The sequence below is a fragment of the Embiotoca jacksoni genome, unplaced genomic scaffold, assembly GCF_022577435.1.
Source record: "Embiotoca jacksoni isolate LCO1_2020_lvr unplaced genomic scaffold, fEmbJac1.0.p SCAF_16, whole genome shotgun sequence".
Lineage (NCBI taxonomy): Eukaryota > Metazoa > Chordata > Actinopteri > Embiotocidae > Embiotoca > Embiotoca jacksoni.
In genome coordinates, this window is record NW_027185296.1 from 470,467 (window position 1) to 496,677 (window position 26,211).

At 41.5% G+C, this 26,211-nt stretch overlaps 3 protein-coding genes across 4 annotated transcripts in view; 2 read left to right on the plus strand and 1 right to left on the minus strand.

Annotated features, from left to right (window-relative positions):
• Window positions 1-69: 69 nt before the first annotated feature.
• On the minus strand, window positions 70-15,284 carry mfn1b (mitofusin 1b). The gene is made up of 18 exons (XM_069150027.1): window positions 15,122-15,284; window positions 14,500-14,657; window positions 13,965-14,100; window positions 13,359-13,521; window positions 11,495-11,619; window positions 11,185-11,293; window positions 9,966-10,073; window positions 9,529-9,682; window positions 9,034-9,101; window positions 7,184-7,305; window positions 6,752-6,878; window positions 6,134-6,238; window positions 5,019-5,121; window positions 3,947-4,173; window positions 3,618-3,797; window positions 3,091-3,287; window positions 2,627-2,761; window positions 70-1,465 (listed from the first exon to the last, which is right to left on the minus strand). The coding sequence occupies exons 2-18, from the start codon at window positions 14,645-14,647 to the stop codon at window positions 1,396-1,398; spliced, it is 2,277 nt and encodes a 758-aa protein (XP_069006128.1). The 5' UTR covers window positions 14,648-14,657; window positions 15,122-15,284; the 3' UTR covers window positions 70-1,395.
• A 1,229-nt stretch (window positions 15,285-16,513) lies between these two features.
• On the plus strand, window positions 16,514-19,864 carry plaat1 (phospholipase A and acyltransferase 1). Of its 2 annotated transcripts, XM_069149919.1 has the most exons (5): window positions 16,514-16,684; window positions 17,449-17,498; window positions 17,883-18,021; window positions 18,616-18,884; window positions 19,686-19,864. In XM_069149919.1, exons 2-5 carry the CDS (start codon window positions 17,472-17,474, stop codon window positions 19,785-19,787), a joined length of 537 nt encoding a protein of 178 aa, XP_069006020.1. In that variant the 5' UTR covers window positions 16,514-16,684; window positions 17,449-17,471; the 3' UTR covers window positions 19,788-19,864. The 2 variants fall into 2 exon arrangements, with proteins under 2 accessions (XP_069006020.1, XP_069006021.1); XM_069149920.1 differs by lacking the exon at window positions 17,449-17,498.
• A 1,078-nt stretch (window positions 19,865-20,942) lies between these two features.
• Window positions 20,943-26,211, plus strand: part of p3h2 (prolyl 3-hydroxylase 2) — a 56,790-nt gene continuing 51,521 nt past the window's right edge. Inside the window, exon 1 of the mRNA XM_069150028.1 lies at window positions 20,943-21,545. Within this exon, the coding sequence (XP_069006129.1) occupies window positions 21,033-21,545 (513 nt within the window). The 5' untranslated portion in view covers window positions 20,943-21,032. The remainder of the gene's footprint in view (window positions 21,546-26,211) is intronic.

The following is a 26,211-nucleotide window of genomic DNA, read 5'->3' on the forward strand; positions in this document are numbered from 1 at the left end:
CGCATCGCCCTGGCTATATACTACATACCAAAATGAATTTTGGGCCCCAATAAAACTCCACAGACTATGTCATTTTTTTAGATCATTGCAGGTTTAATGCAATCTGACAAATCTAAACACATTCAAGGAAAAAGAAGACAACTCTACAAAGTGTAGACTGGTATAATCAACCTCATAAGTCTAATGGCTATAAATAAAATATGATAATATAAAATATAAAGTTTTTGTTTTTTTTCAAAGTCTTTAATCTGTACAGTTTGGATTGTTAGAAAATAGAACTCAAAACTACACATGCTTTCCCCTTTACTTGAATGATCCCTTTATTGAATTTAATGTGAAGATACAATCTCGGAAGATCTCCTGTTGTGTTCTCTTTGGCGGCACCTGCGGCGGTGAGCGGTAACTGCAGCTGTGTTTTGGACATTCCCTTCCCACAGATCCAAACTGTGTCGCCTTGTGACGTAGGTCAGTTGGCAGGTAAAGAGCGGGTTGTAGAGCGAGCCTGTTGCTTTAGCTCCGCCTACACCCTCCTTGCGTCGCTAAGGGCGCGCCGCTTTCCCCGGGAATGTCGCCACAGACGCAGCTCGTTCAGTTTGTAATACTGATCAGTGGACCGCAGGGCTCGCTGCATTCAGCGAAAAATCTTCGAGATTATTACTTTTGCTACTATCTTATAATTATGAAAAACAGAACGTTTCCTTCTACCATTAAATATATGTATTCTTTAATATACAGTAGCTCGCGTCTGAACAGATACATGCGCAGTCTTACAGACGCACAAACTTCATTTGCTCCACAAAAGTTATTGAAAAAGAAAAAAAAAAGGCATATTCACAGTTAGTCAGCACGTTAGTGTGAAAATATAGCACCCGACCTTCAACTCGATCGAGATTATATCGCTGCCTAGTGGGGCGTCCACGTTTGTTTCACAGGCAGTTGTGTTTTACAGTTTATTCACTGGTGCTTCTCGAATACCTGAAGCACCTGCGTAGCTGAGAGGAGGACCGGGTCGGGTCTGATCCTTCCCTCCTCTCTGTCTGCTAATCATTACCACTCTTTTTTTTTTTTTTTGTAAATTTTGATTTAGCGGTAAGTCTGGCCTTTGAAGTAACCAAAAAAAAAAGAACCCAACAACAACAACAAAACCAGAGAAAATATTACATTTTACAAATGAAACAAAAGGGACCAATCCTCATATGAGAGAAGCTGGAGACGTTTGGGATTCTCGCAATTTCACTGATAATCAAAATGTTTATAGGTTCTCCAAGTGATAGACTGATTAATGAACTAATCTTTACAGTCCACAGCCAGAGGTGAAGGCGTAGAGGCGTCTTCAGACTGAGGAATGAGGGGCTCAATAAGAGCCAAACTGTGGAGCGATGAAGAGAAGCAGCTTCACTGCTGAGGCTGCAGATACTGGTTCGTGAACGCCTCTAGCTGTTTCTCCAGTGCAGTGGCTTTATGTCTGCAAATGAAACAAACAAACAAACATCAAAGTAAGACTAACTTAATCCAAACAACTTTTGAGTAAAGCTTCTTCACATTTCCAACTGCTCTGCTGACCATGTCGGATTTATTCCCTTTTTTTTTTTTTTTTTTAACATCCCGCGCCCGTCCACACGGGTGTTTTCTCTCAGTCGGATCGATTGGACCTCTGGGCAGGTTAAAGCTGCCTGTGTAGAAGTACATCGTCTGGGACTGAGCAGGTACCAACAGATCCAATCAGTATATATAAGCGACAACACCTGTGTGGGTGCTCGGTGCGCAGAGGTGTTTTAAAAATGTTGCACGTTTTTGAGACGTACATTTATTCACCGAATTTTGGGGAGTTCGGTCGTTAGATCTCAAAACTGCAGAATACAAATTGCAGTCGCGTGTGTGTATCATGAATCAACGGTTGCCAAACACGTACAGTACGAGCAGCGACACCTTTTAGGAACAGGAAATAGCTAAATAACTTAAAATGTGACACGTGTACTGTATGCACACAGGGCTCGACAGAAACGGCTGCCAGGTTGCCATTGGCAACAATTTAAGAGAAATTGAGAATGAATTATCAGTGGCCCCTGCAAATAAGAAATGGACTAAAAACAGCAAATCGTCCACCCTAAAATAAATGTTTTTATAATATTTGTTGCAGTAGGGATATTTAAATATTGCTGTTACAGTAGGAACCAGAACCAGACAATGCTGCGCCTACGTGAGCACGGTTACTCGTGTGCAGTTTTAGAGAGAAACAAATGAAGTTGTTTAAATGCGGGGTGAAAAGTTCAAGAAACTTAATTTAAAGTATCGTAAGTACTAATAAGATATGGTGACTAAAAACGGCGGCCGTGTTTTCAGTTTCAGCAGCCAAAAGCTGATGCTTTGTTACCAGCCCGGCAGCCACTCTTAAAAGTTGGTGTTGAGCCCCGGCACGCTTTTATTACTTAGGTCAGGTCTAGTAAGTCTGACTTAAATCTGGATGTAGAGTTTGATTTGTTCACCAGTCTTGAAATTCCCGCTGTTCTTGCAGTATCATTAATATTTTTACCAAGACATTTGTTTTCTTCCGACTAGATTTTGCTGAAACTCCCTGACAGACATCCCATCTCTTCCCCCCACTGAGTGAAGAAGCTGGACTGACCGCAGGCTCTTGGAGCGGGTCTGGACGGTCTCCAGCTGATCTATCGTGGCTGTCAGTTGACCGATTTCCGCCTCCAGCTCTTTCTGCGTCTGGTCCACCTGCTGACAGAGCCGAGCAAAGGTCGTAGCCATCTCCCTGGCAACACAGAGGGCACAGCGTCGCGCCGCTTATTTATTCAGCCCGGTTACAGAGGGGCAGAGGGGAGGGCGAGGGTGTGAGTAAATTAGGAATATTACGGGAAGTCAAGGCTCGGGGAAACAAACACCATACGAAACATTACACGCTGAACGAACATGGCTACAATCTATGCAAACACGCATCAACAAAGAAAGAAAATGCCAGAAATGATCTCAAACCCCCCCCCCCCACCCCCCAGTTCACACCCCCACAGCGCTGTCTGACCTGAGAGACATATTTACACAGTGTTTCAGATGCCTGTTCTACTACCAAATGCCAGAACCTACTGTTGGACCTGGTGGCTACAGCTCGCACTGGTAAAGCTCACGATGAGCTGCAGTTTCTCAGTAGCGTAGTCCACAAACTGCCGCTTCAGTGTGCGCTCCTTCGCCTTCGTGGTCCAGGTGAGTCTCTCGTACAGGTAGAGCAGGCCGTAGAGCGACGCCGACAAGGCAATCACTCTCCAGCCGATTGTTTTCCACACCTAGGAAACAAGCAAACAAAAAAACATCAGGCAGAATTTGCGTTACCATACTTAGGATTTCAAAACAACTTCAGGGATGCTTGTCAGTGCAAAGTATTTGTATGCAATGACATAAAAAGGACAAGTCCATTAAGTCTTTCCTGATTTCCTCCGTTACAGTTTTATACCTGAAATTTATAAAACATAAACTTTCCTGTAACATGTTATTCATTGTGATAGATTAATCAGTCAGCAGGGTAAAATACTTCAAAAATCTTTTATCAACTGTAATATAAGTTATACAAACATCATATACAGCATGCTGCAAGTACAAATACTTTTGGATCATACCACTCCTCCGACAACAATAACGCTCATTGAAGTGCGGGACGTGAGGGATGCCACGTTGGTTGCCATGGCTACCATCAGGTCCTCCTGGGTCATGAGGGCTGTCTCGCCGTTGGCCGGGGCCGCGATGGAGGGGGGTCCAGAGGAAGGTGTTTGGGCCGGAGGCAGCGCTGGTCGAGGCACCTGAGTAACCACAAGCAGAGGTATTCAAAATCGGATGTCGTTATGAGAAACAGGCCACATCACTAAAAAAAAAAAAAAAAAAAAAAAGATTAGTTCACGCCATTAAAGTTGGTCCTGCTATATAATCAGCTCTCTTCTCCAGCGTGTACCTGGAAGTTCTGGTCCACCAGTCTGAGGGCTTTCTGTGCATTCACAGATCCCAGGAAGCGGTGGACTACCGCGGTCCAGCCCAGCGAAAACTGAAACTCAATGTTCTCCTGGAAGTCGCTGCAGAGTATGGCGCAGTTTAGGTCGTAACTTAGGTCAAACTTCCTGCTGGGCACCAGCATGTGGACCTGGCTCTGGAGCGCCGAGGGAAGCAGGGGCTGCATGCTCTCTGCAGAGTGACAAGTACAAAATTAATCAACTGCAGTCTGCGGAACATTTGGAGCTTAGCTGGTGTTTCGCACAAACAGAAACAATGTTGAACTCGTGATGGACCGTTCTTTAAACTAAGTACTTTTACTTCAGCATTTTGATCATACAATTTCACAGAAACAACATGCAAACATTTTCAAAGTAGATCCGTTTAGTTTAAACATAACAGCCTTTTTCTTTAAAAAAAAAAAAAAAACAACAACAAAATACAAACATCACACCACGATTTCATAACAGCACCCGAAGCCTTTTCATCAGAGGGCACATTAACACCTTCCCAACATCGCTGTCACTGAGCACAGCTTGCATGCGCACCTGACACAGTGACGCATTTGTAGCATAATGGGGCATGGGATGATGGCATTCAGCAAGGACAGTAAATATAGCAGTGATCTGGGTGTTAGAGAACACAGCCCGAGTGCCCAAAAGGTTCACCCTAGGTTTAGTAACGCTCTAAATCAGTGGGGGGAAAAAAACAACAACGGAGGATATTTTAAAAAGGAAGGAAACATTTTGACAAAAGGAAAGTTTCTCATCATTAACTTTCAATCTTCACGATTCTTCCATCTGCTTGCTTGAGGGATTTTTTTTTTTTTTTTAATATATCAACATTAATCAAGAATATAAAATATCATCCATTACCAGGTTTGAAGCGAGAGAAGAGGTAAATGATGTTAAATTCATTTATTATATTTTTCAGCCAAAATATTTTCTCCCGCTTGCTAAACCTACAGATTTGTTCACGGTAAGCCCAGAAACAACTGAAACACACAAAAAAAACCTATTATGTTTGCAGTCAGTTACCCATCATGTATCTCTGGGAGGTCTGGACAGAGGCGTTGATGGCGTTGGAGCAGCGGAAGGCCAGGTTCTTTCCCATCCCCTCCTCCACATGAGCCAGCAGGTCCTGTCAACAACAACACAGGTCAGAGGTCAGACATTTACTCAGGCAGCCCCACCGCAGCGCTTACACAGACTTTACATGTGTTAATGTGCTAAAACTGGCCTTTCTTTCAACGATTCTTCTTCTAATGCTACATTTTCATATCCCCATATCTGCACCAGCTTGTGTCAAAGCTAGTAGATAGCATGTAAACAGTGCGGGAGCTGCTATCGTAGGGCAGGGATCAGGGGTAAGACATTTTTAATCAAAAACAGTAACCTAGCGAATAAAAAAAAAACAGCAAAGTAAGAATGAGTACTTAAGCGCACCTTAAGTTACCTTTCACAAGGCGTTGTTTTAATTGTTCAAATGATCAGCTATGTTGCTGCTTTTCCCATCCTTTAGTTTACCACCACGGCGCTGCTCAGGACTCTTAAACACTATATCCAGTGCGGATGAGTCATGGATACAACTGTGAATTTTTATGCACAAGGACACTGAATTTGTCAAATAAAGCACTTCAGAACTGAAACCCAATGAAGAAAATCATTTAAAGGTGCAGGATATTTATCATATACTTTATTAACCCTCCCGTTGTCCTTGGGTCAAAATGACCCGCAGCTGTGTTCAACCAAGTTCCATTTTATTTTCATGTTTTTTGGGGATCATTGGTGACAAGGAGGCTGTGAGGGTTTCTTTAAAGAATGATACCCAAAAATGTAAAAATATAGAAATAAAATAGAACTGTTTGAACACAGCTGCGGGTCATTTTGACCCGAGGACAAGAGGAGGGTTAAGTAATATAAGAAACATTAGTGTGTAATTGACCAGGTACTGTTGGGGGAAAAGTATGAGCAGGCAGAGTTCATCTGGTTGGCAGCCTGATCTGTGTCTTCTAATATAGACAACATCTATATGACCTCTATTTTATTTTATTATCTAAATCCTTAACTACCACTTTGTCTTAATTCTCCTATCATAATACAGTTAGAAGAAGAGGTAGCATTACAGTTCTCATTGTTGTGCCTTTACTTACAGACTTGTAGATCTTGAGGACATGAGGCGAGGGGTGGAAGTCAGTGTGGAACTCGTCAACAATCACATGGAGCCGGCAGATTTCCTCTCCCATGGCGTTGGACACCTGGATGAAGCACAAGGTGGGTCGTCAGTCTCATGCTGCTGCATTAAACGACCATATGTTTCTAATGGAGCATCTCCTGGTGGCGGATTCTGTCCAGGTATTAATAGGTTTTTCCACCCTCAATATAGACTTTGATTAAGAACTGTAGAAAGCTGTCGTATCAGGAGTTTTAACGTAAAAGGCTGAAACTCTCATTTACAGTAGAGCTGAAACAATTAATCCCTTAATTGATTGACTAAAATTTGGTTAAAATTAATTAAATAATAATACAAAAAAAATTTGAGGTTGATAAATTAACTATCTTTAGATTTGGGGGTATCTAAAGACCTCGCCCACTATCTTCTGACACCCTATGCAAGCAACTAAACAAGAAATTGATGATAAGATTAGTCAATAATGAATCAATTTGTTATTTGCAGCCCCTCTTCAGATCTGTTGGTAAAAGCAGGCAGATCCCATGGAGACACTTCAGCGGGAGATGCAATATTTGTGTCACCACCTGTCAAGAGTTACCTTGGACTCCACATCCTCACTGATCGCTTTGATCTTCTTTTTTATGTCATCAATCAGCAGGTTGAGCTGATTCTTGACAAACTCCAGCCGGTCTATCTGGTACTCTCTGTCCTCCAGCGCAGCCACCCTGAAGGCCGACCCAACACACAGGAAACATCGTCACACATGCAAACTAACAGCTGAGCGATTCAGTCAAAGAGAATGAATATAACACACAGCAGAAAGACGTTATTGAAAGAAATCCACAGACACTTAAAGTACTGTATGTTTGACTTAATTCATGACTTACTGTACACCAACATATTTACTTTCTCAGATGTTTTATAGTCTATATCTATAAGCCATTCATGGCATTGACAAAAGAAGACAATATCAGTTTGACATGATCAGTAAAATTAGACTATAAAGAAAGAAACATGTGGCGATACTCACCTCTTCTCCGCCGCCTCAATGTTGATGGCGTCCATGATGCCCTGGACTTGTTCTGTGATCTGCTTGGCCCTGATAGTGTGCTGCTCAAACTTTGTTTTCACTGCTGACTGCGAGATACACTCCTGCGAGGCCATAACACACAAGTTACTGTGACAGTTCCAGAGGCTGCTGCTGGACAGCGTGCGGGGACATACACGCTGCCAGGGACCAACAGAAGACGAGACAGACACCTGCTGCTTTTGACTGAAGACAAGGGGAACGAAATGGAAACACAGGTGAGGAACTGACAGCAGCAGGGTGTGGATCTCGTGTCCCGCAGCCCACATTTGGTGAAGTCACAGTAGTGTGTTGGCGAAGCAAAACAATGAAATCATATTAAGTGAATACAAACATGGCAGCAACTGAAAGGAATAAAAAAAAAATGAAAAAAAATACAGTGACAAGTAAAAGTGGGAATATTGTGTCATTTTGGGGCTACATTAAACGATTTCATGTTTAAGGAATCAGACATCTTTAACTGATAGTAGCCGTGATTCTTTTTTAAGTGTTCAGGAGTGATGTCATGATTTCCTGGCATGACAGATTCACAGCCCTGACAGGCTCTTCTGCTGCTGTCGTCTTATTAAACACTTCTTAGCTGCTTATGATCAATATTATCAGTTGTCCGTCAATCACCTATAATACTCCTTAATCCATTACCACCCATTTTACTGTGAAGAACCCACAGGAAACTTTTAGCACCAACAATAATCCAAAATACATCTATCAAGCTAGACAGTGGCCATTTTCAGTTTTGTTTTTTTGGGGTTTTTTTTGTCAACAGATCAGTGAGTTGCAGGCAACAGTTATCTCCAACATCACAGTCAGGTAACCAAGTTGAGTTTTCTAACCATGTGCAACATGAAGTCAGATTGTGGTTTATCATGACAGGAGGTTGTTTTTTTTTAGTTGTTTTTTTTTAAACAACATAATTTGTTGTGGCTGAGTCTGTGTTTGTTTGTTAGTTTCTATGCTGGATTTTGCACTTATTGTGTTCACAGTAACCACTTGTGTCACCAACTCAACCCCTACTGAAAATGTAAGGATTGCATCTTTAAGTGTTATAAGACATTTCTCCCCGGATGGACACATTTCAGTCCCACCCCCCCAAGTAAAAAGCAAAACATCTAAATACGACGCAACAGAACACACAAATAGAAAATCAAAGTGGAATGAAAACAAACGGATGCCCTCACCTAAGTGAATCTAGATTTCAGCAATGAAGACGCAGGTTGATGAAAAGGCACAGTGATTGGTCTAGACAGCACTGGGAGTGCCGGCTTGAAATGATATGGCTGGTAGGGAAAACCTAACCGGTAAGTGAGGCTCGACTAGTCGACCGCTCAGGTTAGCTGTTACTGTTAGGAGAAGGATTTTCTTTCACATCATACACACACTGACAAACATGCACACACAATTTCAAAAGGCAACTGACTTGCTCAAAACGCTGGAGGAGATTGTGTAAGTGAAACAATGACGTGAGCTCCGGCTCACAGGCTGATAAAGCAGCCACTGTTTGTATCTCCTGCTCTGAATGAAAGAGGAAACAACCTCAACTCTCACAATAGTAAGTTTCCTTATCTCTCCAGTTGTAACTCAGTCTCACTAACAGCAGCCACACAAAGTCAAAAAGATCTGCTTTGCTCCTTATGATACACCCAGTGCAGGATTTACTACCCGAGCCTGAGTGTCCATGTGACCGACGGTCTCTGGCTTTATTCAACCGTCTACTGGCTCAGTACCTGCTGAGATGTCTCTCTGGTAGTCAGTACATCAGTGTTCACTCTGCTTCATGAAACACACTCACACACCTCAAACCTCCTCTCAAAGCACTGGAACTCCTTCAGTCTCTCCTGGAAGCCTTCAGCCAGAGCGCCACCTGTTGGATGAAATGATCACAGCAGATAAGAAAATGAAGCGTACTGCAAAAACACGCCACATGCAGGTGTGATACACAAAACAGTTTTTCCATCTTTATTAAACCTTTGATTTTTATATTGGTTTTATATTTGGTTTCATTTTTATTAGTTATCCCCACTTCCTGTTCTTTGTAACTTGTATGCTGTTTAATGTTTTTTTTTTAAATTACTTTTCTAATAAGTGAAACAATATCCAGTTTAAAAAAGGAATTACAAGTAAAGCTAAAGTAAAGAGGAAAGCTCTATTCCAATTTGCAGAATGTGGGTGATTGCACATTTATTACAACCCGCCTCCATGTTCTCTGTGACCGTGTATCATATTCTGTTTCTCCAATCTGATCCTTCAACACAGAGATAACACCACCCACCTGTTTCCTGCATGCTCACCTGTTTCAGGCATGCCCTGTGCACGCTGCATGCGCGAGTTCAGCACCTCTTTTGCAGAGACGAAGAAAATGTGATTGGGAGCCTGGTCACGGTCCACAACCTTCAGCTCCTCCACCAGGAAGTTCACACAGCGGTCTGTGTGCTGCTTCCTCACCTGGACAAGGACATGACAGAAAGTCCCAAATAAAAAGTCTTGAATGTGGATTCAAAGTTAAAATACAATTTTATTGAAAACACGGTAATTGTGTGTTCAGATAAACTAAATTACAAAATTCCGTTTTACCTAATACCTGTGGTATTTTGCCGAGCAGAAAGTTTTACATCAATGTATCAAATTTTCCATCTAATTTTCTATTATCTAATTTTCTATTTGCAAAAACCAGTATGTAGTGTTACCGTTTATGATGTTATACAAATGCTGCGGATGTTTTACTCACATCCTCCATGTATTCTGGTTCGTTTGCTGAGGCGTCCCAGCGGTTGTTGAGGATGAAGATGTTCGGTTTTGACAGACGCTCATTCACTTTGTGGAAAAAGTGCTTTTCCTTGATGGAAGAGAAAGACGAGGGGACGAGTCAGCAAAGGTAAATGTTGAACAGTGAAAAGGCTTCATTAAATATTTCACTTTTTCTCTCCAACAATCAAAAACTCCAAAAAAGCTTGTTTTAGTCCGTTTCATTTACAGACAGCAGCGTTGATGTGGATGGATAACAATGTTAATATTTTTGGCTCCCAGTTGGATATCAGGCTCTCACTGACACGTGACAACTTACCTTATTTACATTATGTCTAAGTTTATTGCCACTGAACAACCCGGAGGGTAATGTAAACTTGCTTTCCCTTTAAGAGCTGCAGCCGGGTTAAGGAGCTCTGTGATTGATTGTGTTCAGCTTCACATTGCATGAATGCCTGAGCAGACACAAACAAGAGTGGGGCCTCTCTGTGGCTCCACACAAACATGGGCAGCAGCACTCTAATCGGCTCAATGTAGGAAACATCCACACTGACCCCTTCAGTGCACGTCAGTGACTGGACAAAATAGAAACTTACTTTGCCTGCTATTGTGGAGTATTATTGTTTAAGCCATCAGATTACTGTAACAACGATCACTGAACAATTCAAGACCTCAAGAGGAATATTGGGTGATAATGAGCAATGGAAGCAGCCCCTGTACTATCTAATGATATGTATATGTATATACATGTATGCAACACAAATAAAATGGGATATATATACCTGAAATCATTCAGTCTTTTAATTATATACACATCACAAAGGTTCCTGAAGGATTTGATTCTCTAAAGTAGAAGATCATTAAGTTATTGGTAAGACAAAATGGCTGACAAAATGACAGTGATGCTTTTGCCACTGTGCCCATGCTCAGTGAGGATACCGGTCTGAAACAGCTGACGGTGACAGATCTGAGCACGAGACAATGAGGTGACGGAAAATCCTTAGATGAATCATAACTGACTGTTTTAGGTCAGTGACGCAGTTAAAAGTTTTTTTTGTTTTTTTTTATCAAACTCCTAATACAAGTTATTCTGTAACTATGCATGAAGGCGCAGGTGCAGTTCATCCCGAATGCAGAGTGAATGAATAACTTCTATAGAATATTGGCCAAACATATAATCATTATGTGGGAGAGCTTTTTACCGTGTTCATGAGCGTGGACTCGGAGTTCGCCACCAGCACAAAGACATCAGCATCTAGGCAAAACTTGTCAATCCAGCTGTCCAGCTGTGACGTGACATCTGTCCCGGGGCTACGGAGAGGAAGAGAGGTCTACTGGTCAAATACGTCAAATCTACTAAATATATGAAATCATGTGCCCATTCTGGACTTAATTTTGTACACATTGCTGGACTTTTTACACAAGCCTTAAAACAAAAAAACGGGAAATTGTCAACTTAGATCAATCCAAGTTTGTGCAGCTTTTCCAGATGTGATTAACCAATCCTTTTACCTGTCTACGAGCACCAGGTCGTCTCGGAGCAGAGCACACTTGGTTTTTGGCCAGAAGACACGGACGAGACAGCCGGCGTCCAGGCTTTCATCCATGTGAAGTGCGTGAGCCAGCTGGTTAACAGTCTGAAGAGGGGTTGTACATACACTCATGTTACGGTTGTCAATGTAATCACTTCTTTTTCATGTAAAAGCATTTTAAAGCCGTCAGTGTTACTGACAAGGTCATGAATTTACAATAAAATAAGCAATACCTGCCGTATGAATGCAAAAATGTAATAATGTTTTCCCATCACTCAAGACTTTTCAAAAAAAATCTCAGTCCTTGGACGGTTGAGTCCAGGAGTAAACGGGTTTGAGACAGTTTATCAATTAGAAAAACATTATTTTTTACGTTTTTTTGTTGTTGTTGTGTATTTCACATTTTCATTATGAATATAGGGTTATCCTTTTAACTTTTCACACCAAGAGTAAAGCGTGCAATGCCATTGAAATAATAATTCAACAGGAAAGTGTGATTAGAAATTAGGAAAGCCACATTATTTCTGACACTCTGGGCAGTGCCATATAAAAGCATGGGACTGATTATTAAGAAGGCAAGAGAAACCCTCAGATAAAAGCTGATTAAGCTGCTCATTCACTCTGTTGAACCCGTGTCAACCTCTTTCTACGGTTTGAAGTGAAGAACAGAGTGAAGTCTCGCACATTGGGCTTTCATTTCAGACACCTGACACTGCAGTAAACTTCCTGTATTCTTGTTACATTTCACAAACAACTGCAGCTTCAGACATCCTTTGTCAAGTTCACACATTTTGGATTTGATCATGTTCTTTGTCCTGAACAGAGAAGGAAGATAATACGAGCTATCAGCCTAATAACGCACAAACTTCCTATCTGCATATCATTTTACTTGTTTCATGCACCCTCTTTTTATATAATTATAATTACTCTTTCATAACTATATTAAAAACTTGAAATGGGCCTTTTATGAATGAACTTTGATGAAGAAAAAACACTAGTGCTTATTAAATGTAAGCCTAATGCTCTCTGTAGATAAGCAAAGGTACAAAAGATATGAGCTTTGTTATCAAGACTAGCAATAAACCTAATCAGCTTGTATCCTCAACCGTGTGACCGACTTGAGTAACACAATCCACGAGAACAATAAAAACCTTTCAGGCCATCAGTCATATTTCCTGCCCTTCTAACTGCACTTGGCTTAACAACAAGGACTCAACAGATGACTGTGGGGAACCACAATGTAACCCCTTAGATTTTACCAACATACCAGAGTTTTCCCTAAGTTTATTGAAGACGTAGGTGCAAATATCGGGTGGAGGGTTCGGTGGTACCCCCTCTAAAAAAAAAATATACAATTGCACATCATCTTTGATCATTACTTTTACCATATCTATGTACAATTGTCCAAAAATGTGGGAAAAGCAGATAATAAATAAACACCACCCAAAAAACCCTCAAAGACAAAACTTGACAAACAAGTCCGCAACTTAAGATCTGGGAAAACTCATTAAATTCGTATCGATGCTCTCCACAAATGCTTTTACATTCCCGAAACAACTTAAGTGCTGCACCTAAGCCTAACAGTGGTAGGGAAAACCCCACACACAGTATATGTGTAATTGGGTGACAGCAAATTACAGGCAACGGGTGGGCTGACTAGTGTGAGTGTTTGTGTAAAACAAAGTCCACTGTCAGTCCGGCTGGAGGATAAGACAATTCAATGACTGCAAACAAGCTTCCCAAAGCTGCCCCCGGACATTAAAATGTGAAAATGTATGAACCAAAACAGATGAATAGTAGTAACCTAATCCTAATTGAAAAATGGTTACTGAAGTTACATCTACCTTGATGCTCTTCTCCTCCTCAGAGCCCTCTGTCTTGAGGTAGGCCCGGTCATCTTCGGTGCCCTCCACACTCAGGAAGCAGTTGGTGGTGTGGCCGATACCGCTGGGCAGCACGCGGTCCCTCAGCATGGCGTTAACCACCGTGCTTTTACCATTACTGGTCCTAAGAACAAAGAGACACAGATGAGTCATGGAGTCACATAATCTGCTTATGTCACATGGCTTTTTTTTTTTTTCAACATGTAAACAAATGAACAGGCCTTCGGGTACTGTGTTCTTATTTGCCGTGACGGTTGAAGAAACACAATAGAGCAGAAACGTACAAAACGGCAGCTTTAATTAACATCAATTTGACAACAGAAGAAGGATGAGACGACTGAACAGCGTCACTTCGAGATCAACCGTCAGGTGTGAAAGAACATGAAAGTGAAAACAAAACCGCCTACATTGCGGGGAGGGACAACTTGACCTTACACAACACAATAAGTGTGCATGTAAAAACTGCTTTTACGGAAAACGCAGTTTGAGAATCACATCAGAAAGGTGTTCAGGACAATATTCTTTGAATAAGGATGAAAGGTTCAGGTATGTATAAGATGCAGTTACCTGCCAAAAAAGGCCACTTTCATGTGCCTGCGTGCGAGCACCTCCTTAATGACAGCAAGTTTGTCTGCATACGCCTGAATCTCCAGCTTCTGATCCGGACTCGCAATGTTCTCCAGAGCTTTATTCCCACTGATATCTGTCAGCACAGTAACACAACGTGGGATCAAAAACATACCTCTTTTATCATGTTCACTCAATAATTTCCCAGAGAACTGCAGGTCTGCCACAACCCACAGTTCTTCTAAATCAAGGCTGAGTTCTTCTTTTTGAATTAAACAATTACTCATATCCGGGAAAAAAAAATAAAAATTCTATCTTTATGCTTTTTTTAAAAAATATTCTATTCTCTTTCACTTCTTTTACATTTTGTCTTTTGCGTTTCATGTTGAAACCATTTGAATTGTTGGTGACAACGTGCTGTGCCCATAAACAGCTGTTGCCTCGCCTCATGAATGGCGTGGTGCTTAAAAAAAACCAAAACACGTCAGCTGACTGACAAACCGCAGACAGGTTCAGTAAGTAAACCCCCTCTCACCTTCTACAAACTCTGAAGTCTCTTTCACGTAGCCGAGGAGCTGTTCAAACACATCGCTGATCTTCTTCTTGGCGACAACAAAGTGCTTGAGGGGAGAAAACTCCCCCCGAGCCGAGTCCGTCCGTCTGAATGGAGGAGCTGCAGCCATGGTGTCCGACCTGGAGCCGGAGAGAGGTCACGAAAAGAGGAGGGGGGAGGGTCACAAACACACTTATGTCGGTCCGTGATGACTGTTACTATTGAGGTCCAACTTGTGTTTCAGGTAGCTGATCAAAGACCGCAGGGAAGCTTAACTTTCTGCTTCGTGATTGTTTGCTGGCCAAGTTATCAAAAGTGTGTTTTGTGAAGTTGAGCAGGAGGATCGTCGTCGCACGTGACGCGCAAAAGCGCAGCGTGTTTACAAAAGGCGAGAAAAACACACGTTCAGGTTTTTTTTTTCTCAGCCGGTTGTAAAAGAGTTGTGAGTTATATTATTGGTTATGAGTTATGTTCCTTGAAAAACCTGGTGTTGAATGACCGGACGTACGCGAAGCTAACGTATTAAGCTAGCTCACGTTTCCAACGGTGGCACGCTAGCATGAGCGAATATGTGTGTGTGTGTGTGTGTGTCTTGTTGTTTTACCGGTCTTAAGAGGGCCACCGTCCACTTCTCATAACACAAACACGTATCGATCCGCGTGGACAACAACAACAACAAAAAAAAACAACCCCGTTCCTCGCTTAAAGATGACTTGCCGTCAGCCTTGCTAACCTTCTGTTTGTATCCCGTAATGTCACCGGTGCCAAGTTACTCGCGGGAAATGAGTCGGCTTCCGGAATAAATTTCAAAATAAAATAATTCATATTCATCGTTGTTCATTCAATTATTTCTCAGCATTGTTTTTTTGTTTTTTAAAGCTTTAAAGTTGCGCTACACATAACGTGTTTCATAAAGCAGCCCCTCTGGCTGACGTCCAATTATTATTTTACATAGTCCAGAGACCCTTCAATTATGGTGTATTTTATTTTGTTATAAATACAAAACCTCCTGTTAGCAAATGTTGGCTTTACCCCGCGTCCCACAGGCTCAGGACAGGGGGCGGAGACAAGTGACGTAACGCCAGGCGGCTCGCAGCCAATCAATGAGCAGATGAATGCGTCCAACCCCGGAGATCTCCTTGTTTGTAGCTGAAACTCCAGCCTTGATAAATATGACTGATTATATACAGGACAGGTTCACTGCAGAGTAATAAACATATTAATAATGCACGTCATGATTATCACGTGCTGCAATTGTTGTTTTAACACACATGAGTCCTCAAAAATGTACAAGAATGAAGTAAAAGGTAATAAAAGCAATTGTTTGGTCAGAGCTAAAAAAAAAAAAAAAAGATGAAATTACTGTAATAGTTGCAGGTCACATGGAAACAATAATATGTTGTATTTCTTTTGAAAGACACACAATATAGCTGCATATAAGAAGTATAAAAGTAAAACTAAAATGACACTAAAATAATAATTTTTAAAAAAACTCGAGACCTGCTAAAAATGGTATTAATAAATTGCCCTTTTCAGTAGCAATCAGAGAGTGTACTCTACAGACTTTGGTGTTCATCTGACTTCTCCTGAAACTTATTATGGCATGTTACAGATTCATTGTAAATTCCAGTAGGAACATTTATGAACATGCACATAGGCTACTTTACACTAACGTCCCCTTTACAAGCAGAGATCTGACCGTATTTAAACTGAAATGAGTCATATATATGTTGCCTTTCCAAACTCACAATAGCTTTTATTCAGGGGAGAGGATTGTGAATGGGACAAAAGCAGAGAGGAAATGCCTCTCTCTCTGTGTGTGTGTGTGTATATATGTGTGTGTGTGTGTGTGTGTGTGTGTGTGTGTGTGTGTGTGTGTGTGTGTGTGTGTGTGTGTGTGTGTGTGTGTGTATGTGTGTGTGTGACATTAGCAGCTGTGGCAAACTGCCATCAGTCAGAGCAGCGGACACTGAAATACCTCCAGCAGGACCTCCAGCCTCTGGTTTGGCTTTGACTTCTTCAACAACTGCTTGTCATCTCAGGGATTTCAATTTTGGATTAATCTCGTTCAGTTTTTCTTTTCTTGCCCCGATTTTTTTTTATGGTTTTGTGCGGATTTATGATGGAGAATTAAAATGGTGAGGAAGAAAAAGCTGCTGGTGTTTGAGTAAGTATTCACTAAGTTTTGAAAATTCAGTTTACAGCCTCGATATAATCCCTACAGAATTATTACGTGATGAATTATTACATAATTTGCCTGTGATCATGTTTTCATGTTAGTAGCAGCTTGCCACAGCTGATGAAGTTTTGGTTTAGTAAATAATACATGGCCTCCTATTTCCAGTGTGGCTTTGGCATCGTGAATTAATAATGATCTGGATATACTCATTGCTCCCCTGGGCAGATATAAATTTCATCCCATTCAACTGTCCTTTTGATCCAAACTATCCTCTTGTCTCTCTGAAACTCACAAAAATATTAGCACTTCAATCGTTTTCTCAGGTGATCCAAGAAACAAATAATTGTGAAGGTGATGTGAATGTACAGGTTATTTTTTTCCACATTTGAAATAACCTGGGCTCAAACTATTTTTCTGTCAGCTTCCCCATTGTGTTTGGTGCTATTGTAGCAACACAGGTGACACAAGAGCTTGTGTGTGTATTGTGTGTGTGTGTGTGTGTGTGTGTGTGTGTGTGTGTGTGTGTGTGTGTGTGTATATGCGTGACCTTTACATTGTACCATTCGATCTAGCATTCTCTGTCTCTGGGAATTTTGTTATTTTGCCTTTTAAATCTGGTCTTTCTCCAAACTACGTAAGAAAGATATAATTTCTTGATCTGTCAGTGTGTTCAAAGGAGTTTTACTTTAGTGGTTGACATGAAAACATCCTCTCTCTGCCTTCTTTTTTTTATTTATTTATTTTTTTTTTAGAATTTGTGGAAGCATGATGTGGGATGGATAAACAACAACAAAACTCTGCTGTAAGTTGACTGAATGGCTGATGGCCCGCAATTTAAACATGTCCTTTTTTTATTGTGTGAACATGTGTGAATCAGTGGTCTTTTCCAGTATATAGTTTCCCTAAACCCAAACATTTATATAAATATAAGTAATGTAGCAGCTGTGGGGTTTAAAGGTTAACTGAATGTTATAGATTTACAATTATATTTCATACATTTTTCATAAGTCATTATTTACATTTTGAAAGAGTAAAACTCCAAATGTCAGTTATTCCATCCTATCAACGTTTATATTTGTGAATATTATGTCTTTGTAGAGAATATAAACCTGTGTATGCATGTCAGGAAAGCAACTAAACGGTGAAATTAAACACACAACATGCCTTCCTCTCGCTCTCTCTGTAGATGGCCTCCAATGACCCTGACCTTCCTGAGCCCTCTGGTGATCCTCAGCCTGGTGACCTCATTGAGATCTTCAGACCAGCCTATCAACACTGGGCTCTCTACCTGGGAGATGGTTACATCATCAACTTAACTCCAGTTGGTCAGTGAGAGCCTTCAATCTGCAGTGTCTGCCACTGGAAACTGACTTCTGACAAATTTGGCAAAGCCAGCCAAGGGCATTAAAGTTAATTTTTTTTTTTTTTTACATTTAAATATGAATTATTGATTAAAGTCTTTATGCTTTCCCCCTTTAAACACAGTTCTAGTTTAGGTTAAAACGGTTCTGTCTGGATACTTCACCCTGTTTGAAAGCCACAGCCTGGTCAAATATTTGGCCTCTTAAATTTTGCTCTGAATTTTAACCTGCACTTTTTTGGCAAGCATGTGGACCTCACGTTCAGCTGGTTTTGGCATTGTTCCCCCTGTTTCATTAGTAAAATGAGTAATGTGAAATGATAAACACACTTTTTTCAGTTTCTTTATTTGTCATTTGAATAGGGAAACGTTTATTCTCATCCTATATAGCAAGAATACAAAACGTTTGGGATCTATTTCCCCACATTTCTTTATTGTACAGATTCAACATCCTAAATGATTCCCTTACGTTTCCCTGGATTGGAAGTGTTTATTATTTTTTTTTTTTTTTTGCATTAAAAGAAAATTGTGCCCCTGAAGCTCTCCTCCTGTCCCACAGATGAGAGCCAGGCGGCTGCCATGTCCAGTGTGAAGTCCGTCTTCAGCAGGAAGGCAGTGGTGCGCATGCAGCTGCTGAAGGAGGTGGTGGGAAGCGACTCGTACCGTGTTAATAACAAGTACGACCACAACCACACGCCCCTGCCCGTCTGCGAAATCATCCAGCGAGCGCAAGCCCTCATCGGCCAGGAGGTTTCGTACGACCTGCTGGGGAGCAACTGCGAGCATTTTGTCACCCTTCTGCGCTACGGGGAGGGGGTGTCCGAGCAGGTCTCTCACTGTTTGTTTTGCTTCTGTCTCATGCGCCATCAAGGCAAAACTTTTAACTCATCACAGCACAGTGACTGATGAATCCCTCCACTGTCACAGTTTTACATTTTAGGACAGAGTCTTAGAAGAGAACATCTTTTCCAAAGTGTCAAATCAAAGTGATCCTCGCCATAAATTAGGACTATGTTTTTTTAATTTGGACATTTCAGTTCCAATGTGTGGTTGCTGATTGTTTACCTGACTTATTCATGTAAAAAAAAAAAATAGGAATGTAATCTACTAAAATGAAAACACAAATATTGTCACTTTTCTCCAAATTATATTAGATGTCTATGTCAGCTTTGGTCACTTACTTGCAAATATGTGATGAATTAAAAGGTAAAAAGGACACTTCCCTATTATTGCCCCTTAACTGGAGTGGGTTTCATCCATTTAAGTCAGATAAACTGTAATTTACTCAAATATAACCACTGTCTATATTTTTTTATGAGTCTAGCTGGTTGGGTTTAGGTGCAGGTTTGGGGTGAGGGTGTAGGCTACATATTTTCAGTTTTTAATATTCACAGAATAAAACAGATGTGGTGGTTTGTCTGCTTCTTCTCATGAACAACAGGTTTTGTTTATGAGTAAATGTTTTCATGAACTAACCTATAATGATGCATTTTTACTCTGATGGGTTTGGGATAATGTTTTATCATGGGTATGCAGTAAGCAATCCAAGCTGATTGTTGTGCTCTGACCTCTGCTGTTGCTGTACAGTAATCCTCAGCCCACGTCCTGTGCTCCTCCTTGTCTCCACAGGCTACACGGGCCATTGGGGCCATCAGTTTGGTGACGGCAGCAGCCAGTGCCTTCTCTGTCCTGGGACTGATCAACACACGATCCAGAAACAAGCCTTTCTGACAGCTACGTTCTTCAATGAAGGGTGTTGTCCCCCAACATTCATGCGGCTGTGACTAAAAAAATGAAATAAAGTAATGATCAAGATGCACATGTTTGTGTTACTTGCCCCGTAGTAAAATAGAAGTGAAAACACAAAGAGTTTTCTTGATATATCCTGCAGTAAACTTTGGATCTGGCGAGCTCACTGTGTTTGCAGCAGCTCGTAAATATGACTTGCACACACCAACAACGCATCAGTACGCATAAATGATCTATCTGTAAGGTATACTGTAAGTATAGCCTTTACAGCTCACAGAAAGTACACGTCAACACTCATATTTTTGCGGTGAAGGTACTGCGTATTCGTTGGACTCATACAGTACAGTTTGTGGAAGTGCTTTTACCTGCTCGACTACCTGTAGCCTCTCTAGTCTCACATAGTTTTGATTAACAGCTTCTCAACTGGTTCATGTTGTTTATTTTTTTTTTTAAATTAAAACTCACGTCTATTCTTTTCCTGAATAATGAATGTGCAGAGAATACATATACTAAAACTGACTGTACTGGAAAATACCACGAGAGGGAGACAGAGTACGGTAGAAAGTGTAATTCTCGCAGACACTCACAATGAACACTTTTTTTTTTTCTGTTGTTGCCAATAGAAATTTCTACAAGAGAAAAAAGACAGAACATCTAGCCATAATTCATCCAAAACATTGAAATACATATTTGTCCAAAAACAGGTTTTAAGTGAATAATTTCTAGTAATCAAATAAGAAAGCCTATTTAAAGTCGTTCTTTCTTGAGTTATCATCAAGGCGCAAATTTCTTGGAAAATTAGGCTTCATTGGTTCGTGAGTGTTTTGCATATTTAGGATGATGGGTTTATCAAAAAAATAGAAGTTCCTCTTTCAGGCATTTTTGTAGACAGCCTGAGAAAGAACCCAAACTTCCTTTTTCCATTTATTCAAATGTCTTCACGTTTTGGAACAGCGACTTAATTTATCTGAGAAGCAAACTCTCATGTGATGAAATTAAAGTTTAATAAAAGTATGCTGCTCGTACGTGAGGCGGCCCACGGGCCTCCCTGAAGGACCCCGACTCCCCACCGGCTGGCTGCTTGTGAGGGGAACGAGCTGAGATTATGATCTGGCCATTCATCTCTTGGAGGGGAGGAGTTAGCAGCGGAGCCAGAGAGGGGTCAAAACAAAATGTGTGTCCCCGGTCGACTAACATTATTTCCGCCCTGTTTCGGTGCCGTCCTAAATGTCTCTGAATTTAAATGGACTGCAAAACGAGGCTGAGCTGATCGCCGTGACTGCCCCCCGCCTGACGCTCCTTCAGTCTGAACCGAAGCTGAGGATGGATGGAAACTTTTCACCGGCTGTTGTCTTCTCGGTACTCGTGCTGTCCGCCGTGTTGTCATCCTCATTAGCTTTGCTGGAGCCTTACGACCTTTTATATGACAATGCGGTGCAGGCGTTTTACAACAGTGACTATGAAAATGTGGTGCGCTACATGGAGGGAGCGCTCAGCAGCTACGCAGAAGTCCGGCGCACCAAGGTCCGGTGCCGGCTGAGGTGCCAGGACCAGCATCCGTTTGATGAAACCTTCTCGGACCTGCTCTTCTTCGACGTGGTCCTCCGGAGAGCGGCGTGCCTGGACAAATGCATCGAGGAGAAAATTGGCACACAGTCGATGCACAGAGTCAGCGAGGATGTGGTTCAGGACTTCCACAGGAGGATCCCCTACAACTATCTCCAGCTGGCTTATCAGAAGGTGAAAGGGGGTTGGGGGGGGGGGGGGGGGGTGCGGAGTAAACGGGCTGTGAATGAGTACTATTGTTGTCCACTCAGCGGGGAATGGTTTGTCTTGCTGCTCTGCTCTATATGACCTGCTGCATTCTTCATCATCTGGTGCTGCTGCCCAGCAACGTGATGCAGAGCGATAAGAGAAGAGGGGAGGTCACAGGTGGGGGGGGGGGGGGGGGGGGGGGGGGGGGTTCAATGTTGCTGCACAGCACACATTTGTATTTGAGCTACATGCAAAGTTTGACACGTGCCAGGACATCAGTATTGTGCAATGTAGCCTCAGAGAAATCTCAAAGAAGAGTTTGTGAAGAATCGAAATGTTTGCCAATATTTATGTTTAGCAAAATGATCAATATAAGGACTGGCAAACATGTGCATTCTTCATTCTTTATGAAAAGTAAGCTCTTCAAGGATAGTTGTTATTTGGCAGGATATATTATAGAGGTAGTGTAAACTTTATCATCGAAGCTGAAGGTAGTTTAACATGTTGACCTCGAAACCTAACTGAGTTACAGTCTCTACAAAGAATAAATAAAAACATCTGTGGCGCAAAACTGTACAGAATTCAAGCAAAAAATAAGTACAACAAACATCTTAATGCAGGAAAACACAATTATACGACACAGCTTCCATATGTACTGATAGTGGTACACGTGTGATCAACCAGCACAGGTCAACAATATTAATGCGCTGGTACTACCTGTCAGACTCGAGGCAGAAAGCTAAATGCTTGTCGCAGTAAATCAAATGATGTTTTCAGTCCTGACAGTAGCAGTATGTAACAGCGTGATGTAACATGCGTTACATGCATCTGTGTGCATTGATATTAGATTCACTTAGAGGTGGATCGAAGTTCAGAGGCTGAATCACAGCAGGTTGAATCTTCACTTGCTTCAGTCCTTTGTTTACAACACAACTGATTTTTCTGGCCCCTCTGTGCATTTATATTATTTTTATCATTTTTATTATAATTTTTTTTTAATGCATTTCATTCTTTCTCTTTCCTGCTTCATCCCACCTCCAAAGTGGTAGAAACGTGCTTGTTAAGAAGACACAACTCACGATCCACTTGTAAGTGCACCCAGGTGAACCTGTTGAGTTTTTTTTTTTTTTCATTATTGCAGCACTATAAACTGCCTCTATTAGTATTTGTCCACCATTTATACACATTTCCAAAACAGTGCTTCTCATGAGGTTCATCCTTTGGCTGGGCTTTTGATAAGGCGTGGGAACAGCCCAAGACGAAGATAAAGTAAGAGAGCTGGTAACAAAGTGTAATGGCTTGTTCAGACTGTGTGTGAATCTGGTTTGTTATGCGTGGTTTCACAAAACTATAAATGGATATTTATCCATTGATGGATATTTTCATTGAAGGATTTTTATTATAATAAATATAAAAGGACATTTCTGAATGTCTTCCAACCAGCTTCTTGCTGAAAAAAACAAGTGGATACTTAAAAATAGTGGAACTTGAGCTTTACACTTGGTTCAACATGCAGACATAAAATAAGATGCTTGATAGGAACTGTGATGCAATGATTTGTGCATCTGTCCCTCAGCAGCACACTCACATCAGCTTCAGGACACTTCAGAGTTTGGATGGTTGCAGTTTCAGTAGCTATCATACAGCTTTTAAAGGATGTGGATACCTTCTTTACCTTCATGTAAATAAGACATTTTAACCCATTTGGAATTCACCTGGTAAGCTAGCAGCATTTCCTCACATGTACCTGAGACCCAGTCCTCTGCTGCTGACTGCAAACCACCTCCAAATGCCCCGGTGATGACACACAGCTTCCACTGCTCAGAACTGGAGGGAAGTTGATCAGTCCTGTTACTGTCTGCGGGCAAATGGTTTCTTCACTTTTTTCTGAGTCAGCAGAGAAAGACTAAGAGCTGAGCTGACGTACTCCATAAAAGTTCACGCTCCTGTCTAGACATGAGCATAGATGGTCTTACGCACAGATGTATGTCCAGCTGTAAAAATATTCCTCAACTTTTGTGCAAAGCGTTTTGATTTCTCTAACATCTGCCTGGAGAAAAAAGTGCCACGTGATTATATATTTTTTTCTGTCTCTACAAAGCAGAAACTGACGTGGTTTTCAGTGCTCGAGCAGATCTTTATTTCCGTGTCTCCTGGCGTGCTGACGTCTTTATAGGAGCACATCAAGGCTGAGAGCGCTAATCTAGATCTCACCACAGGTGAGGAGAGGCTGGGCAGCTTCTTCTGGCCAGGCCGATCTGAGCACATCAGACTAGTCAATGTGTACATGCACACTTGTATCTGACTCTGAATGTGTGTATGTGTGCACGCACCCGCACGTGTGTTGGTATGGGGGTACTTGGTGGTATTTATGAAAATAAATAACATTCCTGCAGTATTTAACATTCCAGCATCACACACCCACCTCCTGACAGCCTCTAGTATAATGCTGCCTTTGGGCTTGTTAGAAGAGGCTCCACAGTCACCAACTGTTCTCCTCACTCAGGCCGCTGCCTATGTCCCCAGCTCGCCCATCATTTAGCCTGGCAAATATTTTATTTTCCTGTTGTGGTCTGTTTGCTTTTCTAAAAAAAAAAAGAGAGACACGCCACCTTCTGCAGCTTTTAAAGGGAGACTTTTGTAGCTGCCAGTGGGCTGGAGTTCGATGGCCTCCAGTGATCTCTGCCACTGGCCACTGCTCTCGTTACAGTCGCCTGACTGCAGAGCGATCAAAGGCCTTAAGCTCCCCTGAGGGGCAATGGAGATTGTATCTCCAGCATCTTTATTCTTAATCTGATGGGTCTCACAAGAGCTGCTGTTCCAAGAGGGGAACGTGAAACGAGAGCTCGTTATTCAAATTTTTATTTTTAAAAATCTACTTTTGTTAATTTATCCCTGTTTATTTTCATGATGAGTGAACATTAGATACAAATCATAATGTAAATATCCAGCTACAAATTAAACATATTGTTTTAGCTGCGGACACTGTGATCTTTACCATTCCTCCGGCCGAGCGACAGCTGTGGCAGAAGGTAGTATGTTTTCACGTTGTCCGTCCGTCAACATGCTCATGAATGCGATATCTCAGGAATGTCTTGAAGGACTTTCTTCAAATTTGGCCAGTTAGATTTTGGTTGTTAAAAGTATACAATATGTTTGTGGCCATAACTCAAGAATTCACACAATAATTGTGACAAAATTTCCCACAAATGTCTGATAGGATATAATGATGAAGAGATGACATTTTATATCCAAAAGGTCAGAGGTTAACTTCACTGTGACGTTATAATGTTCTGTAAAAAAAACCCTTTCTGTCCATTATTCAGCACCGTAACTGCGCAGCACAAGTGGAAACTGTGATCATACTTCATGTTTGATACTGATTTGGTGACAATAATCTTGGGTGTCCACCTTGAAACTCTATAGATCTATTGTGCTGGCAGGTTGAAGATGTGTGTGAAATGGTAGCCTCTTTGCAGCAACATGTATATTTGAAGCTTTTTTTACTGTCATCGTTACCTCTTTGTGTTCTATTCGAATCGACTTCATTGGCCAAATTCCTTCAAAGTCTTCATGGCATAAATTATATGAGTCTGGACAGATACTGATGTAAACTGCAGTCAGCGGAGGTTGACTCGTTAGAAGAGACAGAACACAGTAAATTAGTAATTTCCACTTTTTATCATATAAATTCGTAGCATTTTCTCCTTTCTATTATCGCAAGATTTCCCATCACAAGGACCTTTGGGTGCATGGGGAAAATCTTAAAAAGTGAGGCACCGTATAATCCCTTCTGATCCAAACCCTGCCGGCTTTACCCTTTTTTCCCTGCTCTGGGTATAACAAATATTCTGCACAGATAATTGTCCATTATTAGCCCCCTACGGAGAAATCTGTCCTCGGCACTCAACCCATCCAAGTATTTACGAGCCGAGGTGCAGTTCCCAGAGACGGCAACAAACACACTGTTGTCATCGAGTGTGTCTCATCTCACATTTTCAGGCCATAATAGTGCTTGTTGTATGAGAGCTCACTTTACGAGACTGCCGTCAGTGATCCAGTTCATCCCATAAAGGTTTGGGAACTTGGGATGCCAAATACCATTTATTATGGAGGTTGATGACGCTGTGTAATGACCCTGTTGATGTGTTCATTCTGTTACCAGTGGAACCGCAGTTCTGACAGCAGATGGGGCTTTTGGAGCCATCAGTGTAAATGTAGCTTTAATGTCGAGGAACAAGGAAGATGAAAATTGGGGCGATTTGTCAGGAATTCTAAAATGTAAACAGGAATTTAAGTCCTAACAATGAGGGTTTAATTTCCTCTTGTTGAAACTGACATGAGAGAGGAGAGGAGTCATGATTTGACTTGTCTTAATAATTGTGAATCATAACTCACTGACCATCTTGATTTTTTTTTTTTTTAACTTAACTTCCCTGCAGTCTCTCGGCACAGTGTTAAAAGGCAGCAGTAGGTCAGGACACTCTCTGATGTTGTCAGGCTTCTTTGGAATTATCCCTCTAAATATCCGACTAATTCATGATTCCCTCTCCACTGTGAATCGATGATGTGATTATAACACAGCAGAGAGCTTGTGGCTCAAGTCTTCCCCGCTTTGGATGGCCATGCGGTTAGATAAAATCTGCTGCCT

Coding starts and splice junctions, on each gene's coding strand:
- mfn1b (XM_069150027.1), bottom strand. CDS start 14,647: ATGGCTGCAGCTCCTCCATTCAGACGGACGGACTCGGCTCGGGGGGAG. Junction 13,522..13,964: donor AAAGTGGCCTTTTTTGGCAG/GTAACTGCATCT, acceptor CTTTGTTCTTAG/GACCAGTAATGGTAAAAGCA. Junction 9,683..9,965: donor AACCAGAATACATGGAGGAT/GTGAGTAAAACA, acceptor GTCCTTGTCCAG/GTGAGGAAGCAGCACACAGA.
- plaat1 (XM_069149919.1), top strand. CDS start 17,472: ATGGATAAACAACAACAAAACTCTGCT. Junction 17,499..17,882: donor AACAACAACAAAACTCTGCT/GTAAGTTGACTG, acceptor CTCTCTCTGTAG/ATGGCCTCCAATGACCCTGA. Junction 18,022..18,615: donor CATCAACTTAACTCCAGTTG/GTCAGTGAGAGC, acceptor CCTGTCCCACAG/ATGAGAGCCAGGCGGCTGCC.